At 47.7% G+C, this 17,993-nt stretch overlaps 1 protein-coding gene across 1 annotated transcript in view; it reads left to right on the top strand.

Moving 5' to 3' along the window:
• LOC122680622 (proto-oncogene tyrosine-protein kinase receptor Ret-like) overlaps positions 1-11,491 on the top strand; it is a 53,950-nt gene extending 42,459 nt beyond the window's left edge. The window contains 9 exon segments of the mRNA XM_043882210.1: positions 51-158; positions 1,370-1,584; positions 1,667-1,789; positions 3,909-3,979; positions 5,253-5,390; positions 6,438-6,537; positions 8,015-8,162; positions 9,455-9,522; positions 9,524-11,491. Coding sequence (XP_043738145.1) covers positions 51-158; positions 1,370-1,584; positions 1,667-1,789; positions 3,909-3,979; positions 5,253-5,390; positions 6,438-6,537; positions 8,015-8,162; positions 9,455-9,522; positions 9,524-9,613 — 1,061 coding nt within the window. The 3' untranslated portion in view covers positions 9,614-11,491.
• Positions 11,492-17,993: the final 6,502 nt, after the last annotated feature.

Here is a 17,993-nt window from a genome sequence, read left to right on the forward strand (position 1 = left end):
CACGGTGGTAGCAGGGACTTTGTGACCTGCTTTGTTTCTGTGCATTTCAGAGAATGCCTCCCCAAGCGAGCTGTGGGACCTGCTATCAGAGTTCAACCTCCTGAAGCAGGTCAACCACCCACAAGTCATCAAGCTGTACGGGGCCTGCAGCCAGGATGGTAAGACCAGCCGGGGACTAGCAGCTGCTGGGCACAAGCCAGGGGCTCTGGGCTGCTCCATTCTGCATTCTCCCTCATCCCCATCCTTTTCTTCTCTGGCACCTGTCCTCTCTCTTCCTGGAAGCATGGTTTCTCTGGCCCTTGCCTGAAACTTGTGTGTCAGTGGACCATGAGGGCTGCCACAGGAGTGTTCCCTGGGGTCTCTGGCGACATCCTGGTTGTCAGCACCCTGCCCCAGGCTGAGCCCTTAAGACAGGGAAGTCCAGAGATGAGCAGTGTCTCCTGGGCACCTACTAGATATGCCATAACCTCCAGGTGATCTCAACCCCACCCCAGCCTGGGGTGGCAAAGGCAATGGCAGATCGTTTTTCACATAAGAGCATTTTGCTGTATTGGTCTTCCAAAACTGCTTTGCCACCCTGGGGGCCTCCCACTTTGTGTGTGTGTGTGTGTGTGTGTGTGTGTGTGTGTGTGTGTGTGTGTGTGCATGTGCGTGTGGGTGCATGTGTATTTGGGGTGTGAGGGAGATGGGAGGCCGACAGGGAGAGAGCAGCAGGGGCACCAGTAGCACTCAGGGCCGGGCCTCGGGGAGGACTGTGGCCTGAGAGCAGGCAGGGCAGGGAGAGGGTGGCCAGGGGCAGTCCAGAACCTCTGCCTCCATCAGCTGTCCCCAGGCCATACTGTGGCAAGACCAGGGGTACAGAAAGTTCCTGACATCCGAGCAGCAGTGGTTATCTCCCAGGGCAGCTTCAAATGCAGTGACTGCTTGCCCTGGACACCCAGGAAAGAGGTTGTGGTCAACTGTCCAGGCAGCTGGCTTTGGAATCCAAAGCCCCTGCAAGATGCAGGAGCTTCCCAAGTGGCACTAGTGATAAAGAACCTGCCTGCCAATGCAGGAGATGTAAAAGACTTGGGTTCAATCCCTGAGTCAGGAAGATCCCTTGGAGGGGGACATGACAACCTACTCCACTCTTCTTGCCTGGAAAATCCCATGGACAGAGGAGCTTGGCAGGCTACAGTCTATAGGGTCACAAAGAGTCAGACATGACTGAAGTAACATAGCGCTGCAAGGTGGAGAGCAGAGTGATGTGAGAGTGAGCTGAGGCTTGAGTCCTCAGGATGCTGGAAGCGATTGCCCCGTGCTGGCCCAACTTCTGCCTGCCCAGGGTCACCTAAGCAGCCAGCCCACGTACCTACTGCTCTGCCCCTAGGGCCACTGCTCCTCATCTTGGAGTATGCCAAGTACGGCTCCCTGCGGGGCTTCCTCCGAGAGAGCCGCAAGGCGGGACCTGGCTACGTGGGCAGCGGGGGCAGCCGCAACTCCAGTTACCTGGACAACCTGGAGGAGCAGGCCCTGACCATGGGCGACCTTGTCTCCTTTGCCTGGCAGATTTCACAAGGGATGCAGTACCTGGCTGAGATGAAGGTGCGTGCCACCCCAGCCCCGCGCCCCCTCCGCCAGCGATTGGCCCGGGGTTCAGGGGTCCCTGCTGTTGTCTTTTCCACAGCTTGTCCATCGGGACTTGGCAGCCAGAAACGTCCTGGTAGCCGAGGGCCACAGGATGAAAATCTCAGATTTTGGTCTGTCCCGAGATGTTTATGAAGAGGATTCCTACGTGAAGAGGAGCGAGGTACCAGGCTCTGGGGTGTGATGGCCTGAGGGCAGAGGGCATGGTCAGGGAGCCCACAGGGTGGGGACAGATTTTGATCTGAGGAAGGTAAAGCGGGTTTTTAGAGTGCAAACTTCCAGTCCTCATCCCCGAACTCTTTCCTAGTCCTGGGTCCCCAGAGACGCAGAGCAGGACTCAGTCTTGAGCCTGTTCCTTCTCTTCCTCACAGCCACACGTGCTGTTTTGGAGCTCCCTGCTGGGAGTGGGGTTCCTGCAGCTTCTCTCACTTTTCATCACTATCACTTCTAAAGGTCACCCACCACTGCAGAAATAACAATCTTCTTGTCTGCAGTTGCTCCTCTCACTGCTGCAGAGTGAAGGTCACTGTTTTACTTTCTGTGTAACTTTAGTCCTTTGCTTGGGGAAAAGAAATGAATTAAACTCAAGCTTGCTAGTCATTCTTTACAGAAAGGATTGAACCACTTTACAGCAGGGTATGCTCCTGGTCCAAGGGCCTAGGAACGGCTGACTAAGTGAGTTTGGAAGGCAATCAGGAGGATCCTGGAGACAAAGTCCAGAGTTGCAGTGTAGAGATTTGGGAAGCTTTTTCCAAGTCACTAAAACAGGTGGTTCGGGGACCTTCTTGGGAAACCTGGTTCCCTGGTATGGTCCCCTTCCCTGTGACATTGGTCTTGACTTTCTTGGTGCTGCTATCCTCCCAACCCCTTTCTAGTAGCCTCCCTGTGACAGACTAGATAGGGAAGATCACAGGCCCCCTCAAGACACACAGCTAAGCTGGCATTCAGAACAGATGCTGCTCAAAAAGAAAAACACAGAAAGCCACGACATACACTTCAGCTTTGCTCTGAGGGGCGAGTGAAGCCCAGGTGCTCCTGGGGCTGTGAGGATGACATTTGATTTCTTGTGGGGTTTCTGTTGTGACAGCACGTCTTAGAAGTGCTGAAGGGGAAGTGGAGAGGGGTGCTCCCTACCCCGTGGAGGGGGCTGGATGGAACTTCCTGTTGATGCACTGGTCCTCAGGAAGGCCCTGTGTCACCCAGCAAGGAAGCACAAGGTGCCCAAGCTCGGCCCCTGAGAGCACAGCCTGCAGGTTGCATTGTTAGAAACACACACCCTCGAAGCAGTCACACTTCATGTAGGGTATGAATCCTAAATAGTACTTTAAAAAAAAAAAGAAGTACAATAAATGCATTAAAATCCAAAGCAAATGCCTTTTTTTAAATTGATTGTGCCTTGATGCTGACCTGTTTGTTGTTGTTTAATCGATCAGTCGTGTCTGACTCTTTGCGACCCATGGACTGTAGCCCAGCAGGATCCTCTGTCTATGGAATTCCCCAGGCAAGAATACTGGAGTGGGTTGCCATTTCCTCCTCCAGGGTATCTTCCTGACCCATGGATCAAACCCGCATCTCCTGCACTGCAGGTGGATTCTTTACCACTGAGCCACCAGGAAAGCCCGCTGATCTATTTGTACCAAAAAGCTATTTCTTAAGTTGCATTAGAAAGGATTTGTTAGGTTGAACTCCAGCCTCTCCATGGTGGAGGACAGTCTTTCAGAGGATGCTAAAAGGGCCCTGGGATAAAATAAGAGGGAAAAATCAGACTCAAGACACTCACATTGATTTCTTCACTCAGAGCTTCTTAGAAAGGCCTTTAGTGTGTTCGTTTGTGTCAGAAATTCCCAAGATGGAAACACTGGATGTTGGCTTCCCAGACCCCTTCACCCTCAGAAATCAGGGGAGATCTTGATGGAAGTGCTTCCAGCCTACCCACTGGGCAGCACCCAGGGTGCGGTGCCCCTGATCTCCAGAGAAGTGACCACAGTGGGGCCTGGCTTGCACTTAGCATCAATTCCTTGCGATGTGGTGCATGACCAGCACACCTTGTATAGCTGTGGGCAGGCCGACTGACTCCCTCATGGGTCTCAGCCAAGCCTAGGAAGGCGGGGCTAGGACTCCAGCATCTGTGAGGCTGGGCTGCTGGCCTCTACCCAGGAACACACTGGAGTCATTACTCAGTGTTCCCTAAGAGCTGAAAGAGCCTGAGATGTGTCCCCCCCACACACCAGTTCCTAGGATCTCAGAGCAACGTTAATGCCTTTCTTTCACTCCTTCCTTAGGGTCGGATCCCAGTCAAGTGGATGGCCATTGAGTCCCACTTTGATCATATCGACACCACCCAGAGTGATGTGTGAGTCTGGGTGTTGCCTTCCTGGGGTGGAGGTTACATGTATGCACCTGTCTGGGCAGCTCCGCTGGGGAACAGAGTTGCCCTGAGTCCCTGTCAGCTCATTCCAGCCGTCCAGAGTGACCTCCCCAAACTGGGGGGCTGTGGATGGGGGAGCTTTGTGTACTCACACAGCAAATGGCAAAGGCCCAGGCAGTAGTTCTGAGTGCCACGGTGGAATGCATGAGGATGTGAGCCATAGCTGCAGCCCCCCTTGCCTCCCCCACCTCCCCTGCCCTCTCTTTGGACATCTCAGTGACACACAGTCCCAGCTGAACAGTTCCCTCTCTGTGAGCCTGAGTGTGAGCGGGCTTCAAGCAGGTCCCTGGAGACTGGTCCCCACCCAGAGACAGGTTTAGGGTGGAGTGACCTTGAATGGGTTTCCGGTACCCAAACTGCTCCAAGACCAAAACTCAGTCTTCCAAGTCCAACTGCATTCTCAATTGTTTTCAAAACCACAACAGACTTGTTTCCAAATGTTCTGCTGTAAACAGCCTTGCATGTTTTAAATAAGGTAGGCTGTGAAAAGGCAATTCTTAAACAGTTTTAACAGCTGTGTTCTGATTACCAAGTTGACTGTAAAACAACTGGAAATGCAGGGGAAAGCATAATGAAGAGACTAAAAGTCAATGGGGCCCCACCATCCCTAAATAACTACGGCCAGCACTCACAGGCCTTGCCTAGAGTTGTCCGTGGCATGCAGGCATTCTTTATTACTGTAAACGGGCTTGTGTGATAATGCTGTTTTGTGATGATTTTGTCCCCACTTGACAGTAAATTTTCCCTCACAGTTGATATTTTCCCATTGCAGTGTTTTTTCCTTTTAACATCTTATGAAAATTTCCAGGCACACAGAAAAGGTGAAGGGGTTTTGCAGAGTGCCCTGGTGCCCTGTGGCCTCAGTTCGACCTGCTTTTCACTGTGCTCATTTGCATTCCCTATGCCGTCTCTGATGCTACAGAGCTTCACCTCAGGGGTCAGCCACCTGCCCTTTTTGGATATGGGGGCTGAGCTTGGGCAGCAGCTTGCCAGGGGGTTGGGGCAGGGCAGGCAGACACCTGGTCCCGCCTCCATTCCACTTCCATCTGTCTGGTCAGCCTAGGCTGAAACTGTGGGCACTTGGACCACTCTCTGTACAGGGAACTCGGGTCCTGTTGCTGCTCAGGGGGAGGATATCTGGGGCGCTGAGGATGCCACAGACTCAGTGCAGTCGCTCATTGGCCCTCTGGTTCTGCAGGTGGTCCTTTGGTGTCCTGCTGTGGGAGATTGTGACCCTGGGCGGCAACCCCTACCCTGGGATTCCTCCAGAGCGGCTCTTCAACCTTCTGAAGACAGGCTATCGGATGGAGAGGCCAGACAACTGCAGCGAGGAGATGTGAGCATGCTTTCTCTGGTCCAGCCTCCCCAGACACTGACACTCCAGGTTTTGGAGGGGTGGGGTCATGCACACTCATCCTTTCCCACTGCTGGGCAGCCCTGGGTGCCAGCCCCAGGCGAGCTGGGCAGCTGGAAGCGACGGGCTAAGACAAAGGCACAGATGACAGAGAACCACCCTTGGGCATGATGGCAGATGCTGGGGACCCAGATTCCACTGGGGGCTGGGTGGGCCTCCTGGGGGGACTTACAAGCTGAGGGGGAGCAGGACCCCAGGAGAGGTGGTGGAAGGATGAGGGAGCAGCTTCAATCTAAGGCTAGAGACCTGTCCCAGGATGCTTGGGGAGGGGCAGGTAATTCAGAATGGCCCCAGGGGTACATACAGGGGAGCGCCCAAGTGGAGACACCAAGGCAGGCAAAGAGCAGGCAGATGGCACCTGAACTTCAGCTCGAGGGCACCAGAATCTTCTCATCAAATGGTGGTTCCATCAGATGATCCTTGGAGAACAGGTTGAGAACACATGAGAGGGGGTTCGTCCATAGTTAGACACACACTGGTCCATTCATTCTACAAAGTCTGTCATGCACCTGCCATGTGCCTGGCTCAGGGCTGTGGGAGTGCAAGGGTGAGTAGGTGCTGCCTCCCTGGGCACCCTAGACTGGCAGGCACAGGCCCAGCACTCACCCACAAGGTGGCCCCTGCAGCCCTGCCAGAGCCCCAGGGGAGGGAGGGAGGGAGGTGCAAGACAGAGTGTGCTTGGCAGGTTTTTGTGTTCATACACAGTTCATCCTTCATAAGAGTTTTAAGGACTGGCATTTCTGCGTTAGCTGCCATAACAAGCATGGCTGGACCACAGCGCCAGACACTGTGAGCCCCTGCTGACCCATCATACCCTGGCCCAACTCAGAGAAGGATGTCAGTGACACAGGAACAGCTTTGGGATTTTGGACCAGAGCCTCTGGGGCCCAGGTGCACTGTACTGGGTGTGGTGGCTGTGACTGGGCAATCCTTGCTGGATTGTCACCACCCACCTGTTTGTCTCACCAGGTACAGTCTAATGCTGCAGTGCTGGAAGCGGGAACCAGACAAGAGGCCAGTGTTTGCCGACATCAGCAAAGACCTAGATAAGATGATGGTTAAGAGCAGAGTGAGTACCCGGAGCCAATCCCTGGTGCCACTTCCCTCACCCCAGTTCATGGAATTCCCAATACAAAGGCAGAGTGCGGCTGTGCAGAGTGAGATGGTCATGTCGTCTCCTGGTAGGGGGCAGGGCAGATTGGGGGGGGGGGGGGGGGGGCGTGGGCACGAACCTTTATCCTTAATCCAGGCCTCTTGGACTTCTTGAAATTAGGGAGAAACCAGGATTTTTACCTTGACACTTAGGAAGAGCCCTCCACAGACAGGGGTGGGAAGAAGATATGCCAAAGCCAAACAAAATTATTTTCAATAATGGAACTTGAGGAAGTAAAGTTGGAATGAATGTGTCCTAAATTCAGATTCTATGAAGGGTCCGGCTAGGGGTGGGAAGTGAAGGGAGCAGTGGAAACTGTGACAAATAGTAGCCTCCCAGCTGGCTCTGAAGGACCTCTTACCATAGACAATGTAACCTGTAGGAATAAGAGTGCCAGCATGCCAGGGCTTTTTAAGGGATGTTTATGTTTCCCAGTTTTTATAGCAATTTCCAAAAGCTCAGTGTGGGCCAAACAACATATCTGTGTGCCTCCAGTTTACAACTCTAGGTGACAGAGGAAATCAACACAGTTTTCACTAATATTGATTGGGCAATGGGCTGCCTCCTGTATTCTGCCTTAGATGCTGGGGATGCAAGTAAAGAAAATAGACACAGACCTTGCTTGCCCTCTGGTGGTTTCATCCTTAAATTGACACAGTTACTGAAAGTTGTCATTTCTCCAAACATGGAAGGCAAGATGCATGGACTGGGCCCCTTGGAATAAAACCCAACCTTGGTGTATCGTTTGGGCACATCCTATGATTTGCCCTAAACAGAGGTAATAGCTGATGCCTACAGACAGCTTTCCTAGAACAGTGCTGAGAACCAGCCAGAAACACACTGGAAGCATTCTTGACACCTTTAACCAGGGCAGTGGAAGTAGCCGGTCCTCACAAATCATCCTGCTTGGGAGCTGAAGCCTCTAGCAGCATCTTATGCAAAACCCACACCGATGACTCAGATTTCTTGGTCCTGACTTGATATTGGAGATGGCAGGAGTGCCTGGAGGGAAGCCAGAAAGTGTGGAGCAGATGGGGAATGTGTCTTGGCCTTCCCACATGAGTCACGGGACTGCAATCCCGGAGCCTCAGGTTTTATAAACAGGCCTGTTCTCCAGTGCTGGGCCTGGTGCCCCTAGCGCTGCAGAGAGAGGACCAGAACAATGAGGGAACACATTTCTGCCTCCAAGAGGTGATTTTCTGTGATGAGGACCAGAGGCTGGGGGAACTCATGCTGACAGACCTGGCCAGGGGCTCAGATCTGGCGAGAGGTTGATAGGTGCGGGGTGGGACTCGGCTGGGGCTTCTGCTATCAGGCAGGGCGGGGGTGGGGCGGGGTGGGCATGTCCAGCAATGGCCTGCTCCAGGAGTGACCAGGTCTCTCTCCCTTCCAGGACTACTTGGACCTGGCCGTGTCCACCCCATCTGACTCACTGCTGTATGATGATGGCCTGTCAGAGGAGGAGACACCCCTGGGGGACTGTAATAATGTTCCCCTCCCTCGCACCCTCCCCTCCACGTGGATTGAAAACAAACTCTATGGTAGAATTTCACATGCATTTACTAGATTCTAGCCACGTTGTTCCTGCTCTCTGCACTGTCCTTACTCTCTGTAATGCTTTTTAAGAGTGTTTCTGGTTTGAATGAAACCAAAGTCTGCTCTGAACCTTTTTGTTTGTAAATGTCTGACTTTGCATCCATTTACATTCAGGCATTTTTTTTTAAACTATGTTTTTTTTAAAGGATGTGAAAATATGTGTGATGATCACATTGCCCAGCAGCTTAAGATGATAGAGGAGAGGGCGGGGCAGAACTCTCAGGGGATATTGAGAAATGATGACTCAGTCATTTCCCGGGTGGGGATTTAGTCATAGTACTTCTAATTTAACTACTGGGGTACATTTTCCTGACCTGGGGAGGCATTTAATCTAGAAAGGCAGAACCAGAACTACCCTGCCTGCACTGAGAACACAGCCAGCAGCCCCCCAGACTCTGTCTGGGTGAGTGGAGGGGGGCGCCTTGGAGGCCACCCGGTGCTGGGGACCACCATCAGCGGGAGGGACACACACAGAGTACTGTTTTCACATCCTTTGTATCACACACTGTCATGACAGTTGTCACTTATGAAGTCAGTGCTAAAAGCTGGAGCAAAATGCTTTTTGAAAGAACGTAGTCTGTGGTGCTGTGGTCTTGCAATGGACAGTAAATATGGTTCTTGCCAAAACTCCTTCTTCTGTCTTTAATACTTGAAATTTTTTTCCTGTTTCCTAACTTCATCATGGAGTGTTTTGAACTCTTGGAGTCTCAAGCCTTTTTCAGCCGAGGTTGTTCCTTTCGCATGCCTCCTGGGTCATTGATTCCTTGCTGGCTAGTGTTCCTTGCCATTTGTCCCGTCAACGCTGTGGGACTGGGCTGCGTGCACCCTTGATTTGGAAAGATCCTCTCCTCCGTAGTAGGCTGGGATGGAAGACAAGTAGGCTCCTTTACGTTAGAGCACTGTATATCCAGGCAGTACAACAAGGTGCTGTTGCATTATGCTGCCTTACAGAAAGAGTTAAACAGGTCACCAGAGATTGATCAGATTTGAGAGTCTGAAGCTTATAAAAGTCAAAATTGGTAGTTTCTGGTAAGCTACAGTTACCAAGAGAACATGTGATGTTCCCCCCTTCTCCCAAACATGTTTTGGAAACCTGGAGCATGAAACCCTGCAGGCAGTTGGCCCAGAAACCAGAAGTTTGGTTTGAACCTCAAAGGGAGTTTTGCCAAGGCCTTACTGTCTGGACATGAAGTTTGGGTTCTTCAGCACAGAACAAATGATCTGTTTTCATTTTTAGGCATGTCAGACCCGAACTGGCCTGAAGAGAGTCCTGTACCACCCACAAGAGCCGCTGGCACCAACACTGGGTGTCCCGAGATATGCAAATGATAGTGTATATGCTAACTGGATGGTTTCACCCTCAGCGGCACAATTAATGGACGCGTTTGATAGTTAACATTTCTTTGTGAAAAGTAATGGACTTTGGAGGGGAAGAAACATGCTGAGAACAGATCTGCCGGCCCCTATTTGCACATTTCACACTGGCTGGCGGTCTTGCCACCCAGCAGATGTAGCACACTGGACGGTGTAGGTGTTCCTTCTTCAGCCCTCCGCAGCACCCAACCGGTGCATCCGTGAGCACCACGCACTCCGCGCTCACACGTATCGGTCCCTCACTCACTACCTGAACTGTTTGACTTTTTTCTGGTTGCCTCCAAACAAGGTCACATGATTTAAACATGTCCTTGTTCAAAACAAGAGCCCGGCCAGGCTGCATAGGGATGTCAAAGCCCGACCAAGGCTGGAGGGGAAGAGGGGACTTCTGGACAGGCCTCACCGCAACCTTCAATACCCTGTTTTGTTTCTTTTTAAATCATGTAACCTCTTCTTAGGAAGACATTTGATTCTTATTATGATTAAAATGATCCTTAGGTTTAGCACAATGGAGAGACGTGATGCCACATTTGGTATGTAGGTAGGTGGTGTGAGGGGAGGGGGCTTCTAGGATACATCTGTCCACCTGGCTGAGAGATCACACCCCTGTGATGAGAAGTGTATGGAGGAGGGGGCCTTGGAGTGGAGTGGACTCATATCCAAGTATTGCTGACCACAGAGACTTGGCTGCCGTGAACTCCCCAGCCTACCCCACCACAGCCTTCAGTACCCACCCATCCAGTGCCCCAAAGTGGCAGGGGCTCATCTCACACATTCATGGTTGGGACTTGTGCTCAGTCTCAGCTAGTTAGGTTAGAAGTAGTGTCAACAAATGACCAAGGACTGTGACACCTCTGATGACAGTTCTGATGGGGAAACGACAGGGTTTTGGCTCTTACAGAGCTTGTGTGAAAAGGTACATGTGTCCACTCTTGCTGTGTCTGTAACGTAATGCTGCTATGGCCAGACATTTTTGTTCTTAGGTTCTGACCATGACTCATAAGCTTCTTGTCATTCTTCACTGCTTGTTTGTGGTCACAGACACTCAGCACTCCTCCCATCCTGTGGGGGTGGCTTTCGGGAAGTCCTGGTGGCTCTTCTTTCTGTCCCAATGCTGTCACTTTGCAGGAGAGGGTCAGTTACCAAAATACTGCCTGGTCTTCATACTTAAAGCACTGTGAAAGAACCTAACGATGTCTCATGAGAATGCTGGCTTTTATAGCTATTTCACCAAAGTGGTAAAGTGGTAAAAATTATGGCATTTTTGTGGCCAAGAAGAATTGGATGAGTTTTGTGGAAGAGCTCTGTGTGTGTGTGTGTGTGCATGCGCATCTGTGTGTGCACGCACATGTGTGTGTACACACCCAGGGAGAGCACTGGAAAAACACTTAACTGCAGATGTAACATGGCTTTAGTTTGGGCCATTGTTCAGACGCACTGTGATAAGTTCTTTTACAGATATCTAGTCATGGTAGTAAACTTGTGGGTTTCAGATGTACTTGATGATAGTCTTGTTAAATGCAGAAGTAGGGAGAAACTTTCTCAAGTTATTAAAAATGCCTACTCAGTGTGAGAGGCTGTAGCAGATTTGTCCTCAGCAGGGGGAGAACTCCAAGTCTAACTGGCTGACCCAGTGCTGGGGAGTTAACCCTTGACTCATAACCTAATTGTCTGTTCCTGAGTTATCCAGGTACTCATACTTGTTAGTCTATCAGACAATTTTCATATGCATATACACAGAAGTTACTAAGTATTTAAGTATTACTGAGTATTACTGTTTTAAAATTTGTTAAATCTGTTTATGAAAGGTTATTAAATCATACTGTGTCAATTTGCTTTTGTAGTCAAGGTGACTAAGAAAATCATTTCAGTTATGTAAATAAAATCATGTATCATACAATGTGTAAACTTCTTTTCTCTTTTTAACCTTCTGGTTGGAAACATTAGGTTTCTGATTTTAAAGTTTCCATATAAAGAGTAAGATATCACAAGGGGATCTATTGTGGTGACCACTGGGGAAGTAAGACTGATCGAAGGACCGTGGGGGCTCTTGGTGATGTTATTGACTTGTCTTTTATAATATGTACATGAACAGCCACATTTATAGTAATTGTGAAAACTAAGCTCGTTCTGCCACTCAAAGGATTCCTTCCCTAAAACAGAGCAGGTATTTGCTCTTGTCTAGTAATTTGCTGTTTGTTTCTTGAAGCTGGAGTTGGACAGTTGTGAGAGAGACTGTAAAATGCATTGTCATGACTGAAGGTCCATTGGAGGAAAAACTTTGCTCTGAACCACTATGAAATCTAAAATACTAAATGCTTCTGTTTATGACTTCCTGTTGGGTTATGCAGGGATGCTATGAGCTCCTCAGAAATCTGGCAAGGAGCAGATGGTGGGTCAGTAGGGAAACACAAGTTATTAGCAACGTAAGTCTGATTTGTGGTTACATTGTGCACTGGATACTGAGGGCCTTGGGTGCACACGTGTACACATAGTCAGGTGCGTAAGTCACCCAGGGGCTGCCCCAGGTCCATAGTGCTCCAGCTCCTAGCCCTTAGTGCCTCCTTCAATCTAGACCTCAGGGATGGGAAATGAATGTAATTTCTAGACTCAGTTGTTTGCCTCTGAATGTTTAGAAACCCGTGTTGAAAAAAGCTAATACTAAAATATGAAAAACTCCTTTTTCAAGAGGAGAAACCTTCCATTAGTAGTGTGTGTGTGTATGTGTGGTTTATTTTTCTGAAAAGGCACATTCTCCACCAAGCTCCACACAGGATTGCTTAGCCACAAGGTCAGCTTATTTGGCTAGAAATGTAGTTGAATATTGGAGGAGGGAATGGTTACCTGTTCCAGTATTCTTGCCTGGAAAATTCCATGGACAGAGGAGCCTGGTGGGCTACAGTCCATGGCATCGCAAAAGTCAGACACACGACTGAGCAACTGAGTAGGTATTTGAATATAATATCTGAGAACATGTCTCGGACAAACGCTTAACATAAAAGGGAAAGCAGAGTTTCCCCCACTAGAAACAGAGCATTTTTCCAGGCAGAGGAGTGGATATTTCCTTCTTCTCCTTTGAGCATGTTTATATGTGGGGTATTTGGATGGTGGTATTTAGGGTGATTCTAGAAAGTGCAGAAGAAATCCTTATCTCTGTGTCCCTGGAAAGACATGCTCTGAAGGGCATGTGCCACAGTGGGGCACACCCTCCCTTCCACGTGAATTTGCACGTGGTGCTTACCCTCTGGGTGGGCCTATACATCCAGAAAGCACCATCCACTCAGGTTGCCTGCCCCACTCCATCCCTTCTCCACGGAAACAACCTTGGCAGGCTCACTAGAACTTTATAGGAACTTCCCTGGCAGTCTGGTAGTTAAGACTCTGTGCTTCCACAGCAGGGGTCATTAGTTCGATCCCTGGTCAGGGAACTAAGATCCCCCACATGCCACCCAGCACAGCCAAAGTTTTGTTTTTTTTTTTTTTTAATAATTAAAAGAACTTTGTAGAGTTTCCCACATCTTTAGGGAGTTGGGATTCACATGAATAATTCTTGGCTGAGATCAGGAGAAACCAGAACCTGTATGTAGAGAGTTTTTCACTGTGGAGTATGGTGCTGTGCCTGCAGAAGAGGCTGGCTGGGTGGCTGTGTTAACTAACAGCTGGGAGGATAAGCTTCACTCCTAGAATTAAAGAGGGACGTATGTGAATGCTTGAAAGAAATCCGTTAATCTGTGCAACTCAGATTTCAATTGCTGTATCAAGTGACAAGATATTTTTTCAGAAGTTTCTGGAATGTGCTAAGTCACAGGACCTGGTGAATGGTGATCTCTCAGGGGGGCTGTGACTGGGAGGTTGTCTCACTGTGTCAGCTTCAGGGACATCAGTGTCACAGGAACTGGGCCAGGCACATGGAGGGAGCCGTGACCAGAGACCACCAATCAGTGTGACCACAGCACTTATGTATCACCCCAGGAGAGACCATGATCCTGCATCCTTTCAGATGACACTGTGCAGTTCAAGTTCAAAATTGGTGTGGGGAGTCGAGGTAAGTGCATTCTAAAACTAAGAGGGAAAAAATCATTTTTCAAGAAAAAAAAATTTTGATGCTTCAGACACAGACTGTATTTATCATGCAGACCATCAGTTTTTTGAATAAAAATGCAAAGTTCATTTTTTATATCCCTATTTTTATTGATGTCAGTTTTGTCAATGGTACTCTTTCAGGCTGCACTTGGTTTTCACCTGTGGTCCAGTCCTTTTCTGCACTTTTCATTTTCGCATAGAGGAAGGTCATTCTTGTGGGTTGGGAAGGATCTAGCCCCAGGTGGCACAGTGGAAAAGAATCCGCCTGCCAATGCAGAAGGTGCAAGAGATGGGTTCGATCCCTGGGTTGGGTCTCCAGTGTTCTTGCCTGGGAAATCCCATGGACAGAGGAGCCTGGCGGGCTCCATGGGGGTGCAGAGAGTTGGACACGACTGAGCAACTGCACACACATAGCCCAGAAGAAAAGAACATAAGGCTGCCTCTTGCTACCGGAGGCAAGGGACTTTGAAGGACTTCAGGGAGCCCATATATGCCTTGTCACAGACTCTGCCCTTAGGAGCTCCTCTCAACAAAAGCAAGTGACTTGCTCCATGTCTTGTACCTTTTTTTTCTGGGAGTTTTAAAAAAATTTTTTAAACTTGAAATTTTTAAAACTTTTTTAAAATTTTTAAACTAAAAAATTTTTAAAACTTCAATTTTAAAAATTGAAATTTTTCCTTGAGACTCTCTGGCCACAGGACGTGAGAAGCCAAAGTTCTTGGATTTTTCAGAACTCCAGGGTAAAGCAGTTGGAGGACTTCATGAACATATTAATAAAGAAGATTACAGGAAACAAATATATATATATATATATATGTGTGTGTGTGTGTGTGTGTGTGTGTATGGGTTTATTTAGTGTGGAGTCTTAGCCACTGGACCAACAGGAAAGTGCCCATAGGAAACAATTTTTAATGTCAGGAATGACACTGAAGAGGGAAAGATTGCAGTTTCTCAAAGGACAGTCATTGAAAGAAATTAAAAGAAGTGTTATGGCAAAAAATAGAATTTTTTTTTGTCTGCGCTGTTTGCAGGATCTTAGTTCCCCAACCAGGGATTGAACCCATGCCCCCTGCAATAGAAGCATGGAGTCATAAACACTGGACCACCATGGAAAATTGTACTTTTTAAGAGAGCTGAATCATCCATATAGCTTTGTAGAAATAAGACCACCCAAAAGAGAACATGCAGGGTTTATTTATTCTGCACTTGCTATTGCAAAGGAAGAGGCCACCATCTTCTTGCTTATGGCAGAGACTCAAAGGCAGGCAGAGGAGGTAGAAAGCTTTACAGGAAAAAAAATAGTGGGGGAGGCTTCAGGTATACTGTGGAGGCTATTGGCATGAGGAGGCTGAAGGCACTAAAGTAACTAGAAACAGCATCTTGGGTGATTCACTTGGAGAATATATTTGGCTTTCTTTGGGCAGTTTCAAGTTGGAAATTGGGGCAAAATAAAACAGGGAAGCTGGCAGTCATTGACAAAATCCTGACCATTTTGGGCTGGTGACTGCAGAGGTTATGGGAACTCCAGTTCTTTGGTTATTCATGGGCTGGCCGTTGTCTGTTTGCATATTCAGTCTCTCAGTTCCTCTCTTTTGTTCATTTTTTTGCTTGAAAGTTGATGAATACAAGGAACTTTAGAAATTCCGGCCTTCACCGCTTAGAGGCTGATTGTTCAGTCATCTCCATGGCTAACTATATTGTGAGGTATTTTTTTTAATGGGTGGATTATATTTATTTACTTTCAGTGTTTATTTATTTGGTCATGCTGAGGGAGTATGTGGAATCTTAATTCCCAGACCAGTGACCAATCTCATATCCCTTGCATTCTGGAAGCATGGAGTCTTAACCACTGGACCACCAGGGAAGTCCCTGTTGATTGTCTTTTTTTTTTAACAAGAGTCATTCTAACAAATGTGAGGTAATATGCCATGGTTGTTTGGACTTGATTTTCCCTTACCTTCCTGTTGTATCATCATGTTGATCACCTGACAAGAAAGTGGCTGTTCAGAAGCATTTGGGTCCCAGATAGATGCAAAGAACCAGCATCATGACCACTAGGACAAAAACATGAACAGTTAATAAACCCTCTAAGGTTTATTGAACCAAGAATTCCAACCCAAGCCAAGCACAAATCCCATATAGACCATGAGGATCAAATTTATTACAGAGTGAAGTAGCTTTGCCAGAAGGCATGTATTGTCCGTCTCAGCTTCCCTGTTTCAATGACACAAGTATGGTGTGAGGAATGGCACAGATCATGACTAACCAACAAGAAATCTAAAGCAATTATTAAGCAATAATAAAGCTCTAGTGCCAGCCTCCTGGCAAAGTGCTTCTTGTAGTTCCTTTCTTAGGGGCAGTTATCCCTGAACTTGGGACCATGGGGAGTAGTAGCCCCACAATCACAGGGAAAGGCAGACCCACCTCCACACATCTCTTCCGTCCCCTTTGCTCTGTAGGACAGCTCTAGTAAGCCTAGGTCTGTCAGAAAATTCTTGGCTTTGATGGGAACACATCCTGGGTGTGAACCTGCATATCCTACCTAGGGGCCACATGGTGCCTGTTTCACTCGAGTGGGCCCTGAATTGTTGCAGCCCAACAAGAGCTTGAAAATCCATCCGATTGCTCTTTTTGTACCTCTGAAAGAGCTAGCTTTGCTCCACCCTTTGGCAGTGTGGAGGGAAGAGGGCCCAACCCCCTCCCCAAGGGGACCTGGGGCCTACTTCGAGAGGAAAGGGCTTTAGAGTGTTATTGAGATTTTCAGTTATTTGGACCAACTTGATGGATTTAAAGCAGACCCGGTGAAAATGGGATCTGGGTGGGCTTTTTTATATGGATTTTTTTCTCTAAAGAGGGTTTTAATGTTTATTCATGTTGTAATATGCATGACTCCTGCATTCTTTTTTTCCCCATAGTAATTAAAAATAAATAACATGCCATTTACCATTTAGATATTTGTAAGCATAGAGTGTTGTAGTATGAACTACCTTTACTTCTTTTGCAAACCAGTTTAATAATGTGTACCTTGTGCATGCTTTGGAGAAACTCAGGAAACTGAGTCAGTGACTGAAATGGCCCAAGATAGCACCTTAGATAGCATCTTCATCTAAAAACAGAACCCGGGCTTCCTGGTGGTCCAGTGGCTAAGACTGGACACTCCCAAAGAAGGAGGCCCAAGTTCAATCCCTGATCCAAGAACTAGATTTCCCATGCCGCAATGAAGAGTTTGCATGCTGTAGCTAAATATCTGGCTTGCCTCAATGAAGGTCGACCTGGCGCAGCCAAATAAAAAAAAAAATAAAACCAAAGGAAAGGAAGGGTATGGTTGTTGTACAGATTTACATCTTAGCTTTCCCTACTGATTAAAAAAAAAAAAAGGAGTTTCACAAGACTGTCATCCTTCTATCTGGTATATACCAAGGATTCCTTTGAAATGAGATTCCTCTTGTAAATGTGACTCACAGAAGAGCCGTCTTGAACTTGGGTTTCAGAGATGATCATGTGTCCTCTTTAAAAAAAAAAAGTTAATTAGGTCCAACTAATTCTCACGCTTAAGAGGTATATTTTGCAGCAGCATTTTCTTCCCTTCACTTTGGATGTATCCCAATTTGCTTACACAGTCATCTACCAAAGACATCCTGATATTTAGCTGTTACAAGTAGAGCTGCTGTTGTGTGATAGTTTTTGTCTGGATACTTTTTCAAAGCTGTTTACTAAGTGCTAAACATGTAGTGTTCAGGTCACTGGTGAGCCTTGTTTAGCTGTGGAAAAATCCAGCTAAGTTTCTCTGGCATGTGGGATCTTCCTGAGTAAGGGATCGAACTTGAGTGTCTTGCATTGTCAGGCAGAGTCTTTACCACCGAGCCACCAGAGAAGCCCCGCCCCCTCCACTTTTTTTTAGTTTACTGGATCTAATAGGTGTGCAGTGCTACTTCACTGTTGTTTTAGTTTGTAATTTCCTAATGATATATGATTTTGAGTATTTTTGATATGCTTATTTACTATCTGTATATTTTCTTTGGCCAGGCATTCAGATTTATACATTTTTAATGAGGTTGTTTGTTCCAGATTTTTTGGTACAGTTGGAGTACAATCCTTTATCAAATATGTATTTTGTAAATGTATTTTTCTGTGGCTTGTGTGTAAGTTTTGTGAATAAGGTTTTTCACAGTTTAAATTCATAATTTTTTAAAGTTCATGTCATAAATTTTATATCCTTTTTTGGATAGACTTTAGGGTTTTGTTTTGTTTTTGGTTAAATTTCATAAGCAAAACTGAGGTACTGTAGATACAGTTTTAAGCAAAGCTGAGGTACCATA

Source organism: Cervus elaphus, chromosome 22, assembly GCF_910594005.1.
Source record: "Cervus elaphus chromosome 22, mCerEla1.1, whole genome shotgun sequence".
Lineage (NCBI taxonomy): Eukaryota > Metazoa > Chordata > Mammalia > Artiodactyla > Cervidae > Cervus > Cervus elaphus.